Source organism: Triplophysa dalaica, chromosome 12, assembly GCF_015846415.1.
Source record: "Triplophysa dalaica isolate WHDGS20190420 chromosome 12, ASM1584641v1, whole genome shotgun sequence".
NCBI classification, from domain to species: Eukaryota; Metazoa; Chordata; class Actinopteri; order Cypriniformes; family Nemacheilidae; genus Triplophysa; species Triplophysa dalaica.
This window is the reverse complement of record NC_079553.1, coordinates 13,149,065-13,172,328: the sequence shown is the minus strand read 5'-3', so window position 1 is coordinate 13,172,328 and position 23,264 is coordinate 13,149,065. Positions and strand designations below refer to the sequence as shown.

The window sequence follows — 23,264 nt, the reverse complement described above, 5'->3', positions numbered from 1 at the left end:
CCCTAAGGCTATGCCATGACTCCGCTCCAAGAACAAGAATAAACATGACATGATAGCGGAATCATGACAGAGACTGACTTACAGCCAAGCATTTAGAAATAATTGATTTTACTCGACAAAGCATATGAAACCATATAAACATGATGACCACTTGACTTGAAATATTTATGCATATTCTCTAAATTATTATGTGAAGTCTTCTGTTTTTTTCCGTATAAATTGGCTTAATTTTGTTCCTTTTAGCCCTCAATTGTGTTCCATTGTCCTTTGTATTGAGACTCTGTTTCAGTTCACAATGCAGGCTGAACAATAAGCTTTTATTTATTTTCAATTGACAATGTATATTTAACTTATGTATTTTTTCATAAAGGACACACTACGTTGTAATTGCACCTGTCGTTCCGCATTAAATAAATAACAACAATATATATTTCCAATTAAAACTGCTGTCTTTGTCATTTAAAAACATTATATTATAATAGCACAAAAACAGCGCCTTGTGCTCAGTGAATGAACGGTGCCTTGTAGCTCACAAAAGGGTTCTAAATCATTCTTCCGCTCATTCTTCTTCCCTGCTGCTTGCTACTTGCTGGTGGAACGCTCTTACAAATACAGTCCGTTCAACAACATCTCTCTCTTCCTTCAAGAAACAACTTAAAAACATATATTTTTCGCAAATGACTATACAAAAATGTTTGACACATACATTCTGTGTATTATCAGATGTGTGCACGTTTCAGATGTTTCAGTGAGAGTAAGATCATTTTTGGTCTCATAATCTTTGAATAACTCTTAACATCAAACAAGTCCCGCACTGTATGTTCTCTTGTAATATATGCAATTCCTTTAACCCAATAGTCAGACTCTCTTAACTTGAGGTGGACACATGCAAATTTTTAAGTAATATGATGAATGCACTTTATTTAGCCTACAGTAGCCTAAATCTGTGCATTAAAATGTATGTTAGGCTTTTTAATTATGTTTTTAAAACATACTCCACCGGCCCTGAATCCCTCACATTTTTCCATGTGCTGAATAATAGAAAAGAATGCATAAAATTGTTTTATTTCAAATGTAAATGTGCTTCGCCCCTACTGCAAATGTATTAAATGACCTGCTGCCAGAGATACACTCATACAGGAAGATGTGAAACTTATTTTTGTCAGTGGTTTTATAATAGGGCTAAAGCATAAGCAGTAACAATTATTTAACAAAAAATGAATTTTGAAAATGGACACAAAAATGCATGTTTTTGTCACAGGTGTTTGGGTCATACTGTATCGATTATGTTGATCAACTTTTATGATGCCACGGATCCCCAAATACAATGACACTTTTGGTAGGGGTCCCCTTTCAAAAATAAATAAAACCTTATAGATGGATATGTTTAAAGATCCATTTAAACCTTGTCAGATGAAATGACAAAATAATGTTTACAAACTTAAATAGCTGGCTACACTTGTTTAATGAACCCTGAAGAGAAACATTTTCAAGTCAAATTTGTACAGTAGTAACTTTCATTCAGGGTGTGAAAACATACTGTATAATGAGAAAAAACTAAGCATGTATTTAGAAAAAAGGTTAAATGAAACAATAATAATGTTCAGTAAAATTTAACAATTTGTACTGTGCCTTTTCTCTGAACATTTCTGGGGACCCCTTCCAACCTTCCAACCAGACCCCAATTTGAGAACCCCAAAACCGGGTGAACATGAGCATAGAGGTTTTGCCACCTGAAATTTATTCAGCCCACAGCTAAAGCAATAGCTAAACCTTTCATATTTAATAATCACCCAAGCATTAGTGGAGAAAGAGCTGAATTTAGTCATTTTAGTTACAGTATAATGATGGCCACTGTGTTTTAGTAGCCAACTTTGTCTATATATCATCTTTTTGTCCATGTCATTGATTTGCATCACGAGTGAGTTTGAATGAGAGGGAATGGGCTTGAATTAAGGCTAAAAATCAAGGTCTTTGTACTTACATTTAAAGCATTTTTGATGCCTGTATTTATAGAGTCTTGCTACTTTAATGGAGCCAATGCATTATGCAAATCCCTGTTGTCTAATTTATGCTTTTGAGGAAATGAAGGGACTTTGTTACAACACTGTTATTACAGACACAATGACATTGTTTAAGTATTTGGTCTAGTTTACAATGCAGTGTCTGAGTGTTCATTCTCAGCATTGGGTAATTTTTCTTTGAGATTTTGTTCAACTCTATGGAGTGTTGGTGGGTTGGGTTCACAGCAGTGATAATCGGCCATCACCTTGACCCATGTCAATATATCACCTCTGTCATAGAGAAGAGACCCATCTGACTAAGCAGTATCAACATATACGTTTTAACCTCTTACCTGAATGTACTGGAGGTACTGATCCAGGCTTGTGCATCTGGGAACGCTGTAGCCCTTGTAGAAATGGAAATCAGGGCTGAACATGTTCTCGTTGAACCACACCTTCGCAAACGTGTTCAAGAGGCGTTTGTCGTAGTCATCAGTCACTCTACCTCCATACTGGATCTCGCCGATCATGTACCGCACAGTGTTCCAGGACACACCCTGTAAAAGATGCTCATTCAAATGAACATGCCAGGTGGCAAGTCTATTTGGAAACGTTTTGCATAGATGCTTGAGAGAGATGACAGTTAAAAATGAAACACCTTAACACATCTGTTTGTCATGCTTAAAAAAACAGCACCTGAAAGATATTTGAATAGAAATCATGTGAAAATGAAAATAAATTGAGTGATATAGTAGAGGTGGTTGCTGATGACAGAACCAGCAGTACAGTATGTGTCTCTCACCTTCTTGATATCCACGTCATCCAGGTGATTCTGGACAAACTGAATGGTTGCATTGAAATCCGCTTGGTTAAATTCATATGGGATGTTCCAGCCCAAAGGTCCATACTTTCTCCTCTCCTGAACAGTCGAATGAAGGAATGCCACACCATACAGCATTGGCCTCCACTGGACCATGTTACTCACATCCAAAAGATCCTGACTGATACCTGCAAGATACAATCATTCATTATCGTTTTTTGATCTTGGAAGAGTGAGGCCTTTTCAAAATAATTTTGAAGCTTAGACACATTCTTTTTTAGAATTGAATAGTTCCTTTATTGTCTCAAATCCATCAATAGCCTGACATATTGGCCCAATCTTTCATCTGAAATAGGAAAAACCCACAAAGGCAGGTCTATATGGAAAACTGACAGCCGAACAAAGACTAAATATCCGGAGAGACTAAGCCCACCTCCGTAAGTTCTTTTGAGTCCCGCTTTCAGTCCCTGTGGAGGCTCATTGGTGAATTTGATGGACATCTGCAGCAGTGTGATAGGAAAGTGTCTGTGGACCTCGGTGGTTATCCACAATCTGAAGCTGTTGTGAATGCTGTCTGTCTCCGTGATGGTGTCCATGAGCTCGTCCATGAAATCCAGACCCAAATGACAGTTCTGAAGTAAAGCCCAGCCACCCTGAGAGAACACAAAAGAGACATTTGGACTGAAAGATCATCCTGATTGATTTGAAAGAAATTTAATTTGGGTTTAAGGATTTATTGTCATTAAAATACATGGAGATAAGTCACATGGTGGATTAGCTCATTGAGACCTGTGTATTTGTGTGAATTAACCTACATTAGCCATGGTGTTCTGCAGAAGCTTGCGTGCATGAACTTCCTGTCCCTGTCCCATGGAAACGTAACGGGTCTCTATTTTCTGTCGCCTGCCCAGAGCGATTATTGAGTCTGTTGGGTCGGAACCCATGGACAGGAAGCATATAAGAGGGGTGCGGGGGTCCGACTCCTCCCAGGTCTTCTCCAGGTCCAGTATGACCCCCTCTGCATACCTCTCCCCCATTGATTCCATAATGTACTTGCGTGCCTTTTTACACAAAGAAAACATGAAATTAGCCTTATATAATAAAAAGCCACGCAAACCCAGACGGTCAAGATATCTTACATTCATATACAAGAGTCTGTCTGTCTATCTGTCTGTCTACATAAGGATAGATTGGGAAAGCCTTGATGCAATGTGAAATATTGAAAGACATAGAAGAATAATGTGTTTATTATAACAGTTATAACCATTGCCGTACCTGGGCGATGGTTCTATCTGGACACCAGGACCGAATGAGGAGCAGTCGTCTGAAGCAGTCCAGAGCTTGATCATATGCGTTTGGTATCTGCTCTTCCTCTGGTGCCTCTCGATCAAACCAGCTTTTCCACTGTTTCTCATGACGCCCAATCTGTTACACACACATGCACACAAGAGTGAGTGAATCTGGTAATTGTTTGGGTATTTGACATATTTAACAATGTGTCATGACATAATTCAATTCAAACATCATGCATGACCTTATTATATCATCAAGAGTGTTTGTACCGTGCATGTGTTATAAAATATTGTGTAACTTGTGAAGACCAACGTGTGATAAAAACCTAAACTTGACTAAACACTTAAGGGTCCAGTGTTTGAAATTTAGCGGCATCTAGTTGTGAGGCTGTAAATTGCAACCAACGGCTCACTCCACCCCTCATATTCGAAGCACTATTGTGGCTCTCACAGAACAAATATTTTGTTGCATTACCTCTTTGCTGAAGGAGATAATGCATTTACGAAATGCGCTCTGAAGCCACGTGGGGCCTTGAGGGGACCTAGGCCCCCTCATTTACATGTACGGCCCCTCAGATTTTTGATTGCTTAAAATAAAAAATAAGGAATTGTTGATTTGTTACTCTGGTTGTTCGACCAATCAGTGCTCCCCGCTGTTTTCAAAGTTATTAGTTTAATTATGTCACGTGTTGTGTGTAGCATGTTGACTTTTGCGGCAAGAGTTTAATTTGTAGGCTACGATGCGATGGCGGGTGCGCACAATATTCTGTTTCTTTTTTTTTCAAATATCATTATTGGGGTTAAATAACCCTTCGAACTTCGATAGTAAGTTTTGTCCGTGTATGAAGACGATGCAAATTTGTGTTCTGAATTTAACTTCAGAAGTAAACCACAGACGATTTCCTGTGTGCAGGGAGTAGGGAGCAGTGAACACTATGAATGAACTGTACTCCGATTGACATGATCCCTACACAGAGCGCTGGTGATTTAAATCAGGTGTGTTAAACGAGAGAAACGCTAAATAAGGGGGGACGCGAGGACCAGATTAAGAGCCGCTAGGCTATGTTTATGATTGATAAAAAGGTGAATTAAGCTGTATAATACAGGTGTATGATTTTAGTACCTTTAAATATCTACATGTTTAGAAACCAATACGTATACATAATGGCCCCCTCATTTACAGACAGGCCAGATACGCCATTGGAAGCAACATGTTGAATTCCATCCAAAGGGACCCGAGGTGTATTTAGATAGAAATAACTTGCTTTAAGTTAATAAAAACATAACGCTTCATTATGTAAGTTCTTTATACAGCTCTGAACTTGAAATTGCATTTCTGGAAATAGAGCCTCCAAAAATTTACACATAGCACAATTAAAATAAATGGTGACCAATTAGAACCAAAAAATACACTTTTATCTCTATGATGATAAAACATGACAGACATTCGTCATTCTATGTATGTTGAATTTCTTTGCTGTTGCGGTGCCCCAGAAATAGTTAATTAAACAAAGGCATTTAATCCAATTTCTTTCAGCCAGGAAAAATTGATTTAAAGTTTGCCAAAGTGAGCTCATTTCACACTGTGTTGAGCATGAAGTTCCCCCGGGCAGCCGCCGCCTGGCAATCAGCCGTCACCAGGAGTTGCTGTGAAAGAATTTGTGCCTGTGTGTGTGTGACGAGTGGATGAATCAAATATTGACATGTTTATTGCTGAGCGGGATCAGTGAAAAAGATTTAATGAGGAACGCAAGCTCAAAGTGATACAGGTGTGTGATTTACTACATCTGACCCGTGCGCCTCTTTTAGACATCACGTGTGTATTCTAGGACATACCTGATCCAGAATATCAGAGAACTGCCACAGTTTGCTCAGCTCCACCAGGTTTAGCCATGTTATATCCAGGATCCACTTGGCAGGTTTCGGTGGGCAGGCCTTCAGGTCCAGTGAGGCTCCACCTGAGCCACATCAAGATTACCGATCAAATACAATGCTGTCTTGTTCTTATAATGAGAACAAAATGATGAATTATGGAGTTAAGAGGATTTAGAGATTTCTTAGATTTTTTGGCTTCCAGTTTTTAGTTAAATTTGTCTCAAAGAGTGTTCTTGCTGCAGGGTGCATTTGTCCATTCATCGTGAATGTTGACCTGTCCAATATGGCGGACGTACTGACGTATTGTGTTAATTAGAAACTGTGTTTTCTAATATTTTACTCAGTGTGTGTACCTAAGGTACATTATAACCTCTCCCATTTGACAAACAAATGATCTTTAGAAAAGCATTCCTTACTGGAACAGTATGAAACGTACTACAGAACAGCATAGAGGGACAAAATGTCTCTCACAAGAGTGCATTGGAGAGCAGAATGGTTGTAACGGACGTGTGGTGACAGCACTGAGAGTCAAATCGACCTTCTGGGTAATGGGCCACTTGTCTGACCGCAGGGCTACCTGATCCCTCTGTGATTAAATTTTGGCTCTGATGCTTTTACGAAGCGGAAGCACATGACACAGCGTGATAATCACATGGCAGTTCATGGCCCCGCAGTCTCATGAAGGACACCCCGTGAACAACACGTACAGATCACAAATTGCAAAGAGCCATTAAATATGATTTTGTAAGCCATGCTCCCTTGAAAAACAAGTGTGTGTGGAAAAAATCCGATAGCAACTTCGCAGTCTATTCTTTCCTTGATTTTTTACTATACATTTATGTTAAAATCGCATTGGAAGGGCACTCATATTTATCTATTATTGTACCTCACTCTGAAATTGTTATTAAAATTGTGATATGTTTTGTTACAAAGAAAAGTTTGTAGGGCCTACAACATGACTCACAAGTGTCTTCGCAAGTGTGATGGCCAGGATTTAAGCCACAATTTAGATACCATTATCTATGCATTGATTGAATAATAATACAATAAAAGGACATTACTATATTGGTTTGGTTTAAGATCTTTTATTTTGTCATTGTCAGTGCACGGGCTTAGTTATGTGGCTTAAGATCAAAACATTAAAACCAGTTAAAATTTCTCTGTGGCTGGAATGTGATTTATAAAAACATAGCTCAAATTGTTAAAGTTCATTTTATAGTTAAGATGACTTGAAATGTTTAATACCTGGTGTGTTGTTGGAATGGACCAGCCTAGTGAGATTCAAACAGGAAGTTGATCTGTTTTATGGGAATTCTAACTGTACCAACTTTTAAGTATCAGAGGGGACATTGGAAATGTGATGTCTTGATCAATGTGAGTTTGTTTAATATAATTATTTTTGCATTGACTAAAGTTTATCCATGGCTCTAAATTTAGTTAAATGTATTGTGTTCATTTCAGGGTTTGTGTTGTTACTGTTTTGAACATTTGTATTGTTTTGTCTCCCCTTTTTGTTTTCATGGTGCTGGCCACCTCTTATAAATTCAGTGTATGGTTTGTCTAGAGAGGCGTTACTTGTTGTACCCTGAGAAAGATGGTGTTGGATTTTTGTTCACTGTTAGTGAGAGGCTAAAGCATAATGAGTCATTTTTGTGTACCAGATCTTTCCTATGATTTCATTTGAATGGAATACAATTTTTGCATCTTTTTCCTCTCTGATGAGGCTTGATCACATTTTATCTTGCTAAGCAGGATTTAATAAAAACTTTTACACTTGAAGACTGCTTTGCTCCCTGTTTTGTGGCGATGGAATCAATTCTTTGTTGTGATTTGCTAAGGCTCATGGTAGATCCATCACAGCTAGAGTCTCAAAAAGATCCCATCAGTGATTCAAGCTGGACTCATTAAAATATCAAAATACACATTTAAAATTGTACATTAACAGGTTCATGTTCACTTTAAAATAAAAATTCTCCCAAAAAATCAAGTCAAGTCAAAGTCAACATTTAACCCTAATTTGTCAGCAGTTCTAGCGAAAGCATCCATTAAAATTTATTTACTTAAATAGGACAACTGAGAACTATATTGAAATACATTTACTGACTAACTTTTAATCAAAGTAACTAAGTGCAGCTGTAACACGTCAGAGGAAACCTGGGTCCACATTCTTAAGACTTCCTACAATCCTTTCATAAAGCTCTTAATTTATCTTAAAAACTTCTAGTCTTAATTTACCTTAGATTCAGGACCAATCTGAAAGCTAGTCTGAGCAAGGAAATACAAAAACTTTAATCTTAGTGAGGAGGAGGGCTGATCCAGTTGCTATGTGTGACATAGATTATTGAAGACTGTGATTGGTTGGTTGCCCAAGAATTAGCTAGAGTCTAAGTATAAACCATCAGATTGAAATAACAGGTGTAATTAGGTCTGTTTTCCATACACACACACTATATACACTCACCTAAAGGATTACTAGGAACACCTGTTCAATTTCTCATTAATGCAATTATGATGGTGTTATAATGGTGTGGGGGATGTTTTCTTGGCACACTTTAGGCCCCTTAGTGCCAATTGGTCATCGTTTAAATGCCACGGCCTACCTGGGCATTGTTTCTGACCATGTCCATCGCTTTATGACCACCATGTTCCCATCCTCTGATGGCTACTTCCAGCAGGATAATGCACCATGTCACAAAGCTCGAATCATTTCAAATTGGTTTCTTGAACATGACAATGAGTTCACTGTACTAAAATGGCCCCCACAGTCACCAGATCTCAACCCAATAGAGCATCTTTGGGATGTGGTGGAACGGGAGCTTCGTGCATCCCACAAATCTCCATCACCTTTAAGATGCTATCCTATCAATATGGGCCAACATTTCTAAAGAATGCTTTCAGCACCTTGTTGAATCAATGCCACGTAGAATTAAGGCAGTTCTGGAGGCGAAAGGGGGTCAAACACAGTATTAGTATGGTGTTTCTAATAATCCTTTAGGTGAGTGTATACAATGTACAATATAAAACTATTCTTATATTTATTTGTATTTACAATGCTGTTAATGTCATACTAAACTAAACACACATGGTTCTAAAAGTGCTGTAATTGTTTGTTCGATCACTTTGCTTACAGCAGGGTGGGACACAACAAAATCATCTCTGCTGCATAGTTGCAATTTTCCATTTGCCGTATGTGTCAATGTAGTTAATGTAGTGATTACTTCTATTTCTGGCGCTGTGGCATTTCTGCGCTGTGTCGAGATGTTAGCGTGTCTCTAATAAGATCGGTCACAAACATAATCACTATATGTCTAATGTGTTGTGTCTTATTAACTTACTGTCATTCATTGTGTGCAACTCATCTCTTTTCCCTTTTTGTGTTATGTACATTTTCTCTGCTGCTAAAGAAACTCTTAGGCCTCTTGAAAGTCCTCCTTGCTCATTTTGAATCTTAAGAGCTCTTTTAAGGGTTGAGATGCTTTACAAATTACATTTTTCGTTATTAGGAACTTTCCTGACATTTTAAGGGAAACACCCACTTGTCTCAGAATTCACATCACTTGGAGCAACTCTTTGCACTAAGATTTTTCATCAATGCAGCCCCTGGTCCTCCCGGCGGAGTTTGGTTTCTCCCGAGGTTTAATTCACTATTGGAGTTTTGGTTCCCCGTCACTGTGCCGTGTTGGCTTTCGCATCGGGAGACTGCTGATATTGGATTAGCCTTTAAAAATTGCTTTTTGAGAATGTGTTATTAATGTACACTAATGTGTTGTTCTGTGTTGTATTCTGCCTCTTTCCATTTATCTTTTCTGTAAAGCTGCTTTGAAACAATGCAACATTGTATAAATCGCTATGTACACTGACCAAAATTACAAACGCAACACTTTTGTTTTTTCCCCCATTTTTCATGAGCTGAACTCAAAGATATAATTTTTTTTCTCTCAAATATTGTTCACAAATCTGTCTAAATCTGTGTTAGTGAGCACTTCTCCTTTGACGAAATAATCCATCCACCTAACAGGTTTTGCATACAGAGATGCTGATTAGACAGCAATATTATTGCACAGGTGTGCCTTAGGCTGGCCACAATAAAAGGATGTTCATTTCTCTACCATAAGCCGTCTCCAAAGGCGTTTCGGAGAATTTGGCAGTACATCCAAAAGGCCTCACAACCGCAGGCAACGTGTAACCAGCCCAGGACCTCCACATCCAGCATCTTCACCTCCAACATTGCCTGAGACCAGCCACCCGGACAACTGCTGGGCACATGCTCACATTCGATGGCGTCTGGTACTTTGGAGAGGTGTTCTCTAAACGGATAAATCCCGGTTCTCCTGGTGTATGGTGTCGTGTGGGTGAGCGGTTTGCTAATGTCAACGTTGTGGATCGACTGGCCCATGGTGGCGGTGGGGTTATGGTATGGGCAGGCATATGTAATGGACAACAAACACAGCTGCATTTTACTGATGGCATTTTGAATGCACAGAAATTCTGTGATGAGATCCTGAGGCCCATTGTTGTGCAATTCATCCACAACCATCACAAAACATGAATAAAGTATATAGAGTTGGCACACCAAAGCCCAAAAAATATAAAAAATGTATTAATAAATATTTTATATTTTTGGAACATTGGTGTACCGACTTAATATACTATTCTTTACTTCTTAGCAACAGAACAGTGTTATAGATAACACAAGACACTTGAGGAAAAAGCCCTGATCATGAACTTTACAGTCCCTCAAATATGCACGTCACTAACTTCACTGCATTAGCTTTATGAAATCTAAGCAATACTGGCAGCTGAAGTCACATGATGTAAGAACACCTCTGTGCTTCATTTATGAGTGCATTAATAGCTGTAGACACCTGGCCCAGATGTCCCTGCTGTTCAGCCCTGCTTCTCTAACAGACTGCTGTTAAACCTCAATCTGTACACCATGAATAAAACACAATCTCATTCATTTCAATCATTGTTCATTGTTTTTTTGTGATATATGTTATATATAGACAATTAAAATACATGCAGGACGGATGTGTGAAAAAACGCCGGACTGAATTGGGTCTTTTGGGTTAGTTTCCCGTGTATATTCTTTTATCATTTACTGTATTCATCCTCATGTCATTCTAAACCTGTATGAATTTCTTTCTTCTGCAGAACACGCAAAAATATATTTTAAAGAAAGTTGGTAACTAAACAACGTTGGACCCCATCGACTTCCATTGTAAGGACACAAAACCACAGACATGTTTCTCAAAATATCGTCTTTTGTGTTCCACATGAGGTTTTGCAAGGCATTAGAGTAAACGAATGATATCATTTTTTTATTTTGGTTGAACCGAAAATGAAAGTCTGTCACCATTTACTTGTTCCAAATCTCTATAAATTTCTTTGTTCTGATTTACACAGAGAAAGATATTTGGAATAATGTTTATAACCAAACAGATCTCGACCCCCATTGACTACCATAGTAGGAAAAAAGGGCTGTCCTACATTCTTCAAAATAATATTCAAGTATCTTTTCCTACTATGGGAGTCAATGGGGGCCGAGGATCTGTCTGGTTACAAGCATTCTTCCAAATATCTTTCTCTTTGTTCATCAGAACAAATAAATGAATACAGATTTGTAACAACTCGAAGATGAGTAAATAATGACAGAATTGTAATTTTTTAATTTAAAATCAAGTAGCGAGTCATATAGACTCATGTTGAAATACTGACAAGGTTGGCAGACAAAATGCTCTCAGAGGAGGAGAAAGACTGGCCCGGGCCAGAGAAAGAGAGAGAGTATGATGCAGACTGACATGTGGAAGGCCGGCTGGTGTCTGACCTTTAATGAGGGTCAGGAACTCCTCGTGTTTGACTCTGTTGCTCTGCATGTCGATCTTGAGCGTGAGCAGCAGGGTGAACAGGAACTTGTGTTCCTCATACAGCCCTCTGGCAGCATACTTGTGCACCTCGAAGGTCATGTACTCGATAATGTTGGCAATCCGCTTGCTTGTAATTGGACTCTTTGTGGACCTTAAAAAAAGTCTTTAGGTTACATACGATTTACCGATATAATAAGCTCCCGAAAGGGCGTGAAGTACTCACTTAAATGATCAGATAAAGCATGCCATCAAAATCAACTGATAAATTTTCTCATGCAATACGATAAAAAATGGTTATGGCTCATTAAATGGCATTTTAAAAGGGGACATAGGGTTTTACTTGGCCAAGGACAGGTCGAACAAGCGCAGGAACTGACGGAGGGAGGTCTGATACATCACATTCACCATGCTCATCTCCGTAATCAGGAAGTACAAGATGCTGCCTCTCGTCGCAACTGAAGAAGTAGTCACAATTGAAAGTGAATTTTACATCAATAATTATTCTAACAATTTTTTTTGGGGGGCAGACTCTAGTGAGAACCTTGCAAAATAAGCACTAAAGGTTTCAAAGTTCTGAGCTCTCACCAGGTCTGTACTCCTCACGTGCCGCATTGATCTGGATCTCTGTCTCTGCAGCGATCTGAAGTTTCTGCGTGACCTCTTCAGCAGTTTGTTTGGTGTTTCCCAGCACGGTGATGAGACTCTCGTCATCCACCAGCGATCCCTGCGTGCTTGTGAGCCTGAAGAGCAGATTATCCTCCAGCTCCTTCATCTTCCGTTTATTGGCCGTCACGTCCTCAAGCAGGTCAGTGCGTTCCTTCTCAAGTTCCTGCAGATTCAATCAGATCAAACTGTCATTTACAATCACACAAAAAAACTTTACTCGGATAACTGAGGTAATTGTTGGCAACCTTGAATGATAAACTACTTTCAAAATGACTCTGCAACCTGCAAAATAGAATTATATATAATCCTGCCAATAAACTGAGGAAGAAGGGGCTTAAAGGAGTAATATAACACGTCTAAAACAAATATTATCGTTTGTTTTAGATGTAATGCAATGTGTACAAACGATTTCAGGTTCAAGTGTGCTATGATTGGCCAGTTCAGCAGTGTGTAGTGATTGGTCCAATACTGCAAGCATGTGACGGAATTGTAATACCTCTGACCATAATTGAAACATCAGGTTCAAGCGATTGTACTGATAGGTACGTCAACCTTACTTGCGTAAACACTTGGGCGGTCTTCCACGGACTGATGTAGATTTGTGGGGGTTGGTTACACGAAGGGTTTTAGGCAGGTCTGATAGAATGCATCTTTTGTTCAGACACTTACATTTTTGCCATTTTACGTGTCTAATACATGCATGGGCAATTTACAACACACCAAAGACACAGAAAAACACTTATTCACACCTTATGACCCCTTTAAGTAGATGAATATGACACGTATTGGTAAAAAAACTGGATCTTTAATACTATAAAACTCTAAAATGTTATGATGTATAACACATGAGAAATATTTAGGAGGTTTTGTAGTTTTCTGGGTCTCCAATCAAAAAGACACATTGAGGCTTGTTTCCATCTTCTTGCTTCTTAAACCTCACTGTACTTTACTTTCCATTTCCAATTTCTATAATGAAACAATTTTATTTTACACATTAAATTCTCTGGCAAATATACTTCAACATAAAGTAAATGATCTTAAAGTGATAGTTCACCCAAAAATAAAAAATCTGTCATCATTTACTCACCTTCAAGTTGTTCCAAATCTGAATAAATGTATTTGTTCTGATGAACAAAGAGAAATATATTTGGAAGAATGCTTGTAACTAAACAGTCTTGGACCCCATTGACTACTAAAGCAGGAAAAATTACTTTTTAATATTTTGTTCTGTCGAACACAACAGAAGATATTTTGAAGAATGTTGGGAAGCAAACAAAGCTGGGACACTTTCAACAACCATTGTCCTTTTTCCTACTATGGTAGTCTATGAGGTCCAAGAACTGTTTGGTTACAAGCATTTTTCCAAATAATAATAAATGTATACAGGTTTAGAACAACTAGAGAGTGAGTAGTTCATGACAGAATCTTCATTTTTTGGTGAAGTATGCAGCTCCTCCCAATATGCAGTCTAGTGTATAACACACGAACAAGAATAAAGATAACAGCCCTGTACATGCCTGCTGTTGTTCCATGAAGCAAAAGCATGATGACTTACAGTCATTACCAGCTTCAAAATGTATGATGATGTATATATACAGTACAGTTCACCACCAGAACATTTACCACATGTTCTCTAAATGTACCCTTTTGATAATAATAGTCTAAAATACAGTTCCCTGTGAAGAAAGGATGACTAGTCTGGCAATAGAAAGCTATCACAACGGCATGTGGATTGACAGTTTAATGTTCATTCGTGAACATGCGCTAAATGCCATTTTCATTTTCACTACCTAAGAATCAAAAGGGGCATTAAAAGCCTCTGAAATGATGTCAAAAATGTCTCAAAGATGTTCTTTATGTGATAGGGTCTCAAAAAAACCTGCCATCATTTTTTCAGCCTCAAAACCTGTATATGACTCTTTCTTGAGTGGAAAACATAATAATATATTCTGCAAAATGACTCATACAATGGAAGCCATTGAGGGTCAATGTTGTTTTGTTACCAACATTCTTCATGATCTTGTTTTGTGTTCACGTTGTGTACTTGTTTTAGTAGGAAAAATAAAAGTGCCCCTTTCTTCTATTCTGCAGAAGTCTTACATGTTTGGAATGACAAGTGAGAATTTTCCTTTTTAGGTGACGATGCCCCTGTGCATAAAGCACACTTGAAATAGATTTGGATTTAGATTATGATGTCCACATACAATTCACCAGTATTAACACTGGACCAGAAAGAGAACTGTGTGAACGAATTGGAAAATTCAGCAATATTAAAGTGCACAGAGATTCAACCTCTCTGTCCAGTGACCGAGGATTGACCCGAACTCTGTCTCCATCTCGCCCGCTCTGCCACAAAAAAATGCCTCAGGGATGTGTTCAGAGCTTTAGGGATCTTGATGATGAGGTAAAACATGCTGTAACTACATAAAGTGTGTCACTAAATGTCCCACCGGAGTGTATCATTCAGACCACTAAACCATGAAGATGGGTAACATACTGTATGAGTAGCTTTACGATGTATACTGAGAGGTCTATACTGTCAATTGTGAGTCTTTAACACATGTTCTGGGTTACAGGATAGCATTTTTCAAAATATCTTCTTTTATGTTCAACATTAAAAATGTGACACAGAGAGTTTGAAATGACATGAAAATGTTCAATTATTTGTAAATTTTTCAGTGTCAGTCTTTGTGTTTATTTCACTTCAGGCTTACATGCGCGAGAACCGACATACAGTATCATGAAGTCAAACTCCACCCTCGGTTTACTAAGGGGGTCACACTGTACCTGTTTCTCAGTGAGGATAACTCTGCCCAGCAGCTGATCCTCCAGACCCCTCATGGTAACAGTGAAGTCGATGATGGATGTCCGTGCGCTGATCTCGGGAGTGTACGCTGGGTTGGGTAGCTTGGTGGTAACGTAGAGACGGAAGCCCTTCATTACGTCCACCTCCTTATCTCCCACTTTTACCTGATCACAGTGAAAATAAAAATGAGAGTTCAATCATTCATTTATCCAAAAACAGTAAAGACGCACCAAAGTATGACGGATTTTCGCAAGACCTTTGGTGAGAAATGTTAATGACCTCTCTAGCATTAAATGTGTTTATGAAGTTGTTTAATAATATGTTGATCATCTCAGCGGCGAGTCGGTAATGTTATTTCTGTACCAATTAGAGGAAACAGACCCCACAGGGCAGATGAAGCCACGTCAAGATGACGACTATAAAACGTGTGATCAGGTGTTCGCACGTTTGTATTAATAGATCCTGCTAGTTAAACATGTCAAAAGCGAAGCGTTTTGCTCGCTATTTCTTTCTTGACTTGTGAAGCAGTCGGTATCGTTTCTTCACGGCAGCTGGATATTTGATAACAAGATGAAAGACACCCGAGAGATAACGACCGTCACTTAAAATCCTGTCCTGCAACAGGAGGTGACAAAACAATCACCTCGACAACAGACTCAGTCTGGTTATTTTCAATATGTAGTGCACTTTATGAGCTTTTTTTGTCACCCTCGCACGTCAGCGGCTAGCAATGCGTTTTTGGTATAAACATCTGATCTCTTGCTAATTTATTGTGCGTTTCTGTATAAATAGCTTTCCATGTTTTCCAGTGTGTTGAAGGACATGTCGTTGAATACAACTGCAATCTGTCAGCTGTATAGTTTAAATAAAAAAAGGGGATGACGAATGAGGACATGTTCTTATTTTTTTAAAGCAGAGTGTTTTAAAAAAATCAAAAGTATAATCAGTGTGTTCAATGAAATGTCCTCTTTTCAAGGATTATTATGTTATCAGCTGGTTTATAAATGAGAACTTTTGATGGTACAATAAAGGACAACATCTGAAGGATACACCTGGGCACTTTCTGAACTAAGATTCCCAAGATTCAGAAAGAGTTCTTAGACAGGAAGTCATGTGAAATACTAAAAGTGAGTTTTTTTGTGTTGGGCGATATATATTGCGATTCACACTAATCATACAAGTCTAAATCGATTCCGTGTTTTATGAACAGCTCTACTGTGAACTAAGGCTCTTTGATCAGTAAGAAGTCCCGCTCGATCTAAAATCACTACGAGATTTAGTGGTTTAACACGTACATTTGAGAAAGCAGCGCTCGTCAAACATCATCACTATAGATAAACTTCATGAAAATACTTGAAATGGTTGGATGAACATATTAGGAATATGACCATTGGCATTTCCTGGAACTTATGCTTCTTCTTCTGTTTCCCATATTTGGAGTTTCTGCGAAAGAGCGCCCTCTGGTCGAGATTCATTGATAAACTAGCCAGGTTTCCATTACCCCTCAAAATAAGCAAATTGAAATAGCGCTCTGAAAAAACGCCCAATGGAAACATGTCAATTTCGCAAAAACTTCCATGTATCGCAAACAAGTTCCCCCACTTGCATGAGGTGTTTTTTCAGGCAATACGATAAAGGCATATTTCGCAAAACTGCAATGGAGACACCATTTTTGTGGTATTTAAAAGTCATGTGGCGTATAAAAAGTTAAATGACCATTCGTGGTATGATTTGGCAGAACATTTGGAAAGATAGGATGTAAGCCATTCACATAAAAGGTCCAGTGTGTAATGTTGGATGATCTTTTGACAGAAATGCAAATATAATATACATAAAAATGTCTTCAGAGGTGCATAAAGAGCTTACAGAATGAAGTGTTATGTTTTTATTACCTTAGAATGAGCTATTTCTATCTACATACACCGCGGGACCCTTTGCATATAATATATCATTGGCATGTTCTGTCAGCCGTCGTAGTGTTTCGAACAGGAGGGGTGGAGTGAGCGGTTGGTTGCAATTCGCAACCTTGCTGCTAGATTTAACTGACTTGACCTTTAAGTAATATCTTATATGATGACCCAAGTGCAGGAAAACGAGTGAGTGCAGTATGGAGATTTATTAGGAACAGTCAGGTCATATTAAAATACATAATTAATATTGAAATTTCTCTTCACTCTTTCATTACAGTAGGTGGCACTCTGCACTAAAGTTGGTTTGCAACCTGCTATAAAACGTACAAAGATGAAGTACGACCACAATGACTTTATTGCGAGAAGAATCAAAATACACTTTAATCGCATAACAACGCTTAGTAGAAACGCAGTCATTCCAGCGACATTTAGAAAACATTGCTTAAATTTTGCGGAAATCTGTAATGGAAACATGGTTAAAGAGAGCACAAGAATCGCACGATATTTGGCCAGGCAATGTTTGCCAATGTTTAGCAAGTCTGTTTTCTTCAATGGTGAATAATACACAAATAACCACAAATAATTGATTTTAAGGAGGACTTGAGCCCGATTGTAATCACAATGATAGATTTTTTACTGTACCACAATGTCAGGTCTTTCAGCATACCTTATGTGTGGAGCCAGTCTTAATGAAGTTCTTCTCCAGCACATTGTCCAGGGCAGGGTCCAATTCCTCCCCAACGTCTTCAATCAGCAGCGGGCGGCCTAATGATAAACTGTCCTCTAGATGGTTTCTGAAGTACTTGTGGTTGAGTGAGGTGATCTGTGAAAACATCAAAGCCTCATTACTGACCAAGATCTAGTTCTGCTGCTGGAGAAAGCTGTTATCTCTGGAGCCTATGAAGAGGCGTCTGACCTCTTGAAGCGAAACCGTGCATGAATGCAAGCTTTGCATATCTTATTGACTCTATTCCCAAGAATATAAATCAGATTTGTGTGTGCAAGAGAAAAAGTTTCAAATCTGTGGAGGCCTTGTGCACTGTATGAAGCAGTACAAAAGCCGAACTAACGTAACTATAGTTTCCAGTGATGTGTAACAGTGATGAAGTGCAACAACAAGCATTTTTTTTGTTTTAAATGTGTTTCAGCTACACAGTCTTATAGGCAAGTGAGTAGAAGTTATAATATATATGTATATATATTAGAAGTGGGCCGCAGTGAGACTCTTATCGCGCGATAAAAAAAATGTCGCCGTTAATCTATTCTCAAAGTTGGGTTGGGAGCTGGGTCTATACTACGCAAGCTATGATGACTTTCACCTTGATATTTTAGCGCGGATGTATACCAGCTTAACTGCACTGTACGGGGCGAGTACGAGATTTTTCAACTCGCGTGATTCGCGTGATTCGCGTGATTCGCGTGATTCGCGGAAGCAGAAGCCGCCTCATCATCTCATAACCAGGGCTTCATTCGCGGTTCGCGCAGCAAGTAGGTCTATTGGCTCTTTGCATTAACATATAAATCACTCGCGCTTGACACGCCATTCGCGTTTGGTCTGTACACAACATAACGTTACTGTGAAATTACCGCATCAAACGTGACGTGCTAACATGGATGCAGCTATGAAGCCGCCGGGTTTGCTTCAGGGAATATTAATTTTTAAGAATCTTCCCAATAGAAACATCGACAAGACTAAGGTTGTTTGTGCAATGCGGAATTGGTTTAAAAAAAACACTTTCTCTCAACAGGTAGTGGTCTAGCTTTAGTTGAAACCAGTAACTTTGTATTGAGATCTAATGTATTATGGCTCCTGTATGACATATCGCTTGTTGCTCCGTCACTCTTTGTAAGTCGCTTTGGATAAAATGACTAAATGTAAATGTACTGTAGGAGCTCTTCCAGTCTCAAGTACCACCTAAACGGAAATCATCCCTTAGCTAATGCGGAAGTAAACACAAGTTCATCTTTTTGAACATAATTTAATTTTCATCACCAATTATCATAGTAGAACAGCTTTCTCAAGCAGTTTGTGATGCATTTTGGAAACAGGAGATGAGCCCCTGGTCTAATGCGCCACCTGGCTTGAGAAACCCGTTCTCAAAGACTTACTTTTAGTCATTATTTGGGTAGCACACATATTCTTAATGCCTTCGGCAGAATTCAAATGAGCCATTTTAATCTAGATTAATCTAGATTAAAAAAAATAATCTATGCCCACCACTAATATATATACAGCATATATAATTCTCTAATATTCTCTTTTAAACACTCTTTTTGTGTTGAATCTAGAAATGAATGATTAATTAATTTAGAAGGTTTAAGTATTGCTTTTATATTTGTACATCATATTTGTAAATTTGTACAAAGAGATTGTATATGTTTGGCTCTAAAATATGTATAAATGTAAATATTCTACAAGTGATTATTTCTTTCAGTATGTCAAACCACAATAAAATATAAAATAGTAATACGCTAAAAAGTTATAGACTACTTGCAAACACTTTCATGAAAGGTGATTTTGTATTTAAGGTACATTTTTTCAGCTTTTTATTGATTTTTTGTGTTGTAAAAGTGTGAAAGATGTTACAATTAGCCTGTGCCATCATATTGTTATGTACTTTATATTTAAATATTACTAGGTCTTGTGAGAATGATTGTAGGTTGACTTTAGTTTAAATGATGCAGTTTGTATGTTGACTGTGATTTTAAATGATGTAGATTTCAGTTTTCATTTATTTATAATCCAGCTTTAGTTTTAATTTGTTGTCAGTTAATTATTTTAGTGCCTCAACATAAACTTTTATATTTAAATGTTTGTTGTTAAGGCAACATTTCAAATTTTCATTGATTCTACGGTATAATTCCCCGAAAAATGAAAATTCTGTCAACATTTATTCACCCTCAAGTTGTTCCAAACCTGTATACATTTCTTTGCTTTGCTGAACACACAAGATGTTTTGAAGAATGTGGACAACCAAACAGTTCATTGACTACATAGTCCCTAGTATGGAAGTCAATAGTGCCTCAGCCAGAACTGTTTTTACAAACATTATTCCAGATATCTTTCTTTGTGTTAAGCAAAACAATGAAATAAATACAGATTTGACACCACATGAGTGTAAGTAAATGAGGACAGAATATTCATTTTGGGGTGAACTATCCCTTTAAGTTTTTTAAGTCTGTATTTTATCTGATTTCAGTTAACAGACATGCTTTTGATAGTTTTAGTTAACGATTATAACCATGACAATGGTACAGAGAGCGACGACATCATTATAAACGTCATTCTTTAAAAATGTTCACCTGAAGCTCATTCTTGGACTCTCTGTTCTTGATCCACATCTTTCCTTGTGTCTGGGGATCAACCAGCAAGGGAAATCTGGCAGCCTTTGTCACAATAATCCCGTTCTGGATGGACAGGTCATCGTTGGGCAGCCCCTGTAAATTCCATTCACTAACTGTAGGTGCGTCAATTAACATCTCAGTGAGGTTTAGATTGGTCCTGAAAGGAATCTGGCGAGACTTCATCTCTCTCTGCCAGTCTGTGAGAAGGAGGTTGCGAAACTCTTGGTTAAAGGGCCCAGAGTAGGAGAGGAAGGCAGTGGCCAGCAGCACATCTCCTGAAATTTGAAAAAAAAGAAAAAATACTAATTTAAGAGGAGAATGTTTGAAACTGACTGCAGCGAGGAGCATGTTGTTTTGAAACTGGAATAGTGACTGTGGTGAGCAGCGTCTGACATACACTTGTTCGTGGCACTAAGGAAATTTGAAATTCCTTGAAAAATCTTTTAAATGGACTGCAGCAAGAAGTGGACTTTTTGCTCAGAGTGTTTTCTCACATCCAAAACATTTGTGACTTGCAATCAGGGTGATAAAATCCTGCGGATTCATTGGAATTCCTATTTTATTCTCAAAAATCAGTGTTTATTAAGGCTGATTGTAGTCGAGAATTTGTTCTTTAACATTATTGATAATTAAACGCAATTTCCTTTAACCACATATAATCAAGTTTGAGTTTGTTTTCTTCTCTAGACTTTTCCATTCTCACAGTAAAAAATATATTGCTTTTTTGGATGATCTTGCTTATAAATAAATGTTCACATTATTTGGCAATTAAAAAAAAATATTCTAACCTATTTTGGGGATCCTTTTTGAATAAGAGTGTTGGTAAAATTACCCAAATTGTTTTTACCTCACAATGTGTTAGTGTGTATTGTAAACTGAAATAATAAAATAATATTTTTTTGACAGAATGTGGCTATAAAGTAATTTCAAAGTATTAAAATAATTACAGTATATTACTGGAATCTCTCTGTAAATAAAAAAAATGACTGGAAAATACTGTTTGTACATTAATAAGCTGTAAATCAGTTTCACAGTATTCACACAGTAGAATAACAGAAGATAACAGGCGTCTCTGCTGCCAGTAGTTTTCTGTATAATATAAAGTTACTGTAAAATACAGTATTATCACACAGTAAAAAGCTGTTAAGCAACTTCAAGCTACCATAGCATAGAATAACAGTAGATTACTATCATCTGTGCTGGCAGTAATTTACCGGTATTTTGCTCATATTTTTTTTACAGTTTATAGATCTGCGTGGTGCTGTGCAGTGGTTAATGGTTCTTACAGTAGCTGATTTAAATGCAGTTGCTAGGGTTGTTGCCAGGTCTTTGCTGGATTCTTTGGTGTTCTGGTGTTGCCAGAAGCTTCAATCCAAAGAGATTTACAGAGCATTCCAGCTTTACATTTTATTTAAAGATTTTTCTTCATCGAATTGTGAATATGGTGTTGTAGGTTTTCCCTCAATTAAATACGTTTAGTGATCTGAATTGGTAAACACTGATTTATGCCATTTTTGCGGCATTGTACAGTATTTTTTTGCTCTGTAGCAATGGTGTCCCAGGCCTTTCTGAATCCTGTAAAAGCCAGTTATGTAAAGCCAGAATGAATTTATGGCATTGGAGTTGTAAGTACAAACTAAAGATTCCCTATGTCCTCACTGTGATACTCTGGCTTTCCCTCAGATCTTTTGAATATCCCAAGATATAGCTCAAGTCCTTCACTCGCTGTCACATCCACCAGACAAATATCACAAATATAAGATATCATTTATGCTTGTAGAAGAAAATGAGCTTCGTTTCAATATCGAAGCTTCAATTGTATTCTTTTGATTTCCAGTTTTAGTGAATCATTCTTGAAATGCTGTCTGCAGAGCTTCACTTTTTGGTGACCTACCTTTAAGCAAACACTTTTCTGTGGCTAAAAACCGATCACTGACAATAAAGTCAGCCAAATCATGTTATTCATCTGAATCAAGTTATGGAAAAACCGCCTCAAGGATTAATGTCAAACACACCAACAAGACGTTTGGTCTGAGCAGCGAACTCTTTGCTGAGTTGGGTCCATCGCTCCTTCTCTCCTGCCAGGCCACTGATCAGACTGGAGGCGGTCTGCATCTTATGTCGACAGCGCTCTGCATCCTCCAGCAGTGTCTATTAGAGAAACAACAAAGATGATAACGTGCAAAAATAATGCTTCTGTCTCCATGCTGTTGTGTACTTGTTTACATTTACTCATACATACTTCAGCTTGTATTTGTGACATAAGTAATATAACTTTACAAAAGGAATGTTGTTTTCAATCAAATAGTTCATCTAAACCTTAGTTTTGAATCATATGTTAAACATGAATTTACATTAAAATTTGTTTCTTTTACCAGTAAGACCTTCTTCCACAGAACTATTTTTAGAATCATTTTTCTCTCTTTTTTAAAGCTTTAAAGCCTCAACCGCTATGACTGCAATGAAAAGACTGAGCTCTACAAGTCTGTAAAATGTATTGTCTGGTGTTCAAAGTAAGAAAAAATATAGAATATATGAAAGAATTTTCAGTTTTGGGAGGCCTAATTTTTTTTGCTTTCGTGGAAAACTGTGAATTGTACCAAATATAAAACTGCGTCATGCATCATACAAACTGTTGACCAAACTGTTTAGTAATTGTCAATCACTGCTTTAGGGAAAG

The 23,264-nt window shown here is 37.8% G+C and overlaps 1 protein-coding gene across 3 annotated transcripts in view; it reads right to left on the bottom strand.

Moving 5' to 3' along the window:
- The window catches only part of dnah5 (dynein, axonemal, heavy chain 5), a 91,292-nt gene that overhangs the window by 8,576 nt on the left and 59,452 nt on the right, over window positions 1-23,264 (bottom strand). For all 3 annotated transcript variants that reach the window (XM_056761813.1, XM_056761815.1, XM_056761814.1), the window contains exons 62-74: window positions 22,600-22,735; window positions 20,543-20,859; window positions 17,907-18,062; window positions 15,311-15,493; window positions 12,443-12,686; window positions 12,198-12,312; window positions 11,818-12,008; window positions 5,952-6,073; window positions 4,099-4,248; window positions 3,639-3,884; window positions 3,257-3,476; window positions 2,806-3,011; window positions 2,357-2,560 (exon numbers count right to left, since the gene is read on the bottom strand). In XM_056761813.1, the coding sequence (XP_056617791.1) occupies window positions 2,357-2,560; window positions 2,806-3,011; window positions 3,257-3,476; window positions 3,639-3,884; window positions 4,099-4,248; window positions 5,952-6,073; window positions 11,818-12,008; window positions 12,198-12,312; window positions 12,443-12,686; window positions 15,311-15,493; window positions 17,907-18,062; window positions 20,543-20,859; window positions 22,600-22,735 (2,490 nt within the window). The remainder of the gene's footprint in view (window positions 1-2,356; window positions 2,561-2,805; window positions 3,012-3,256; window positions 3,477-3,638; window positions 3,885-4,098; window positions 4,249-5,951; window positions 6,074-11,817; window positions 12,009-12,197; window positions 12,313-12,442; window positions 12,687-15,310; window positions 15,494-17,906; window positions 18,063-20,542; window positions 20,860-22,599; window positions 22,736-23,264) is intronic.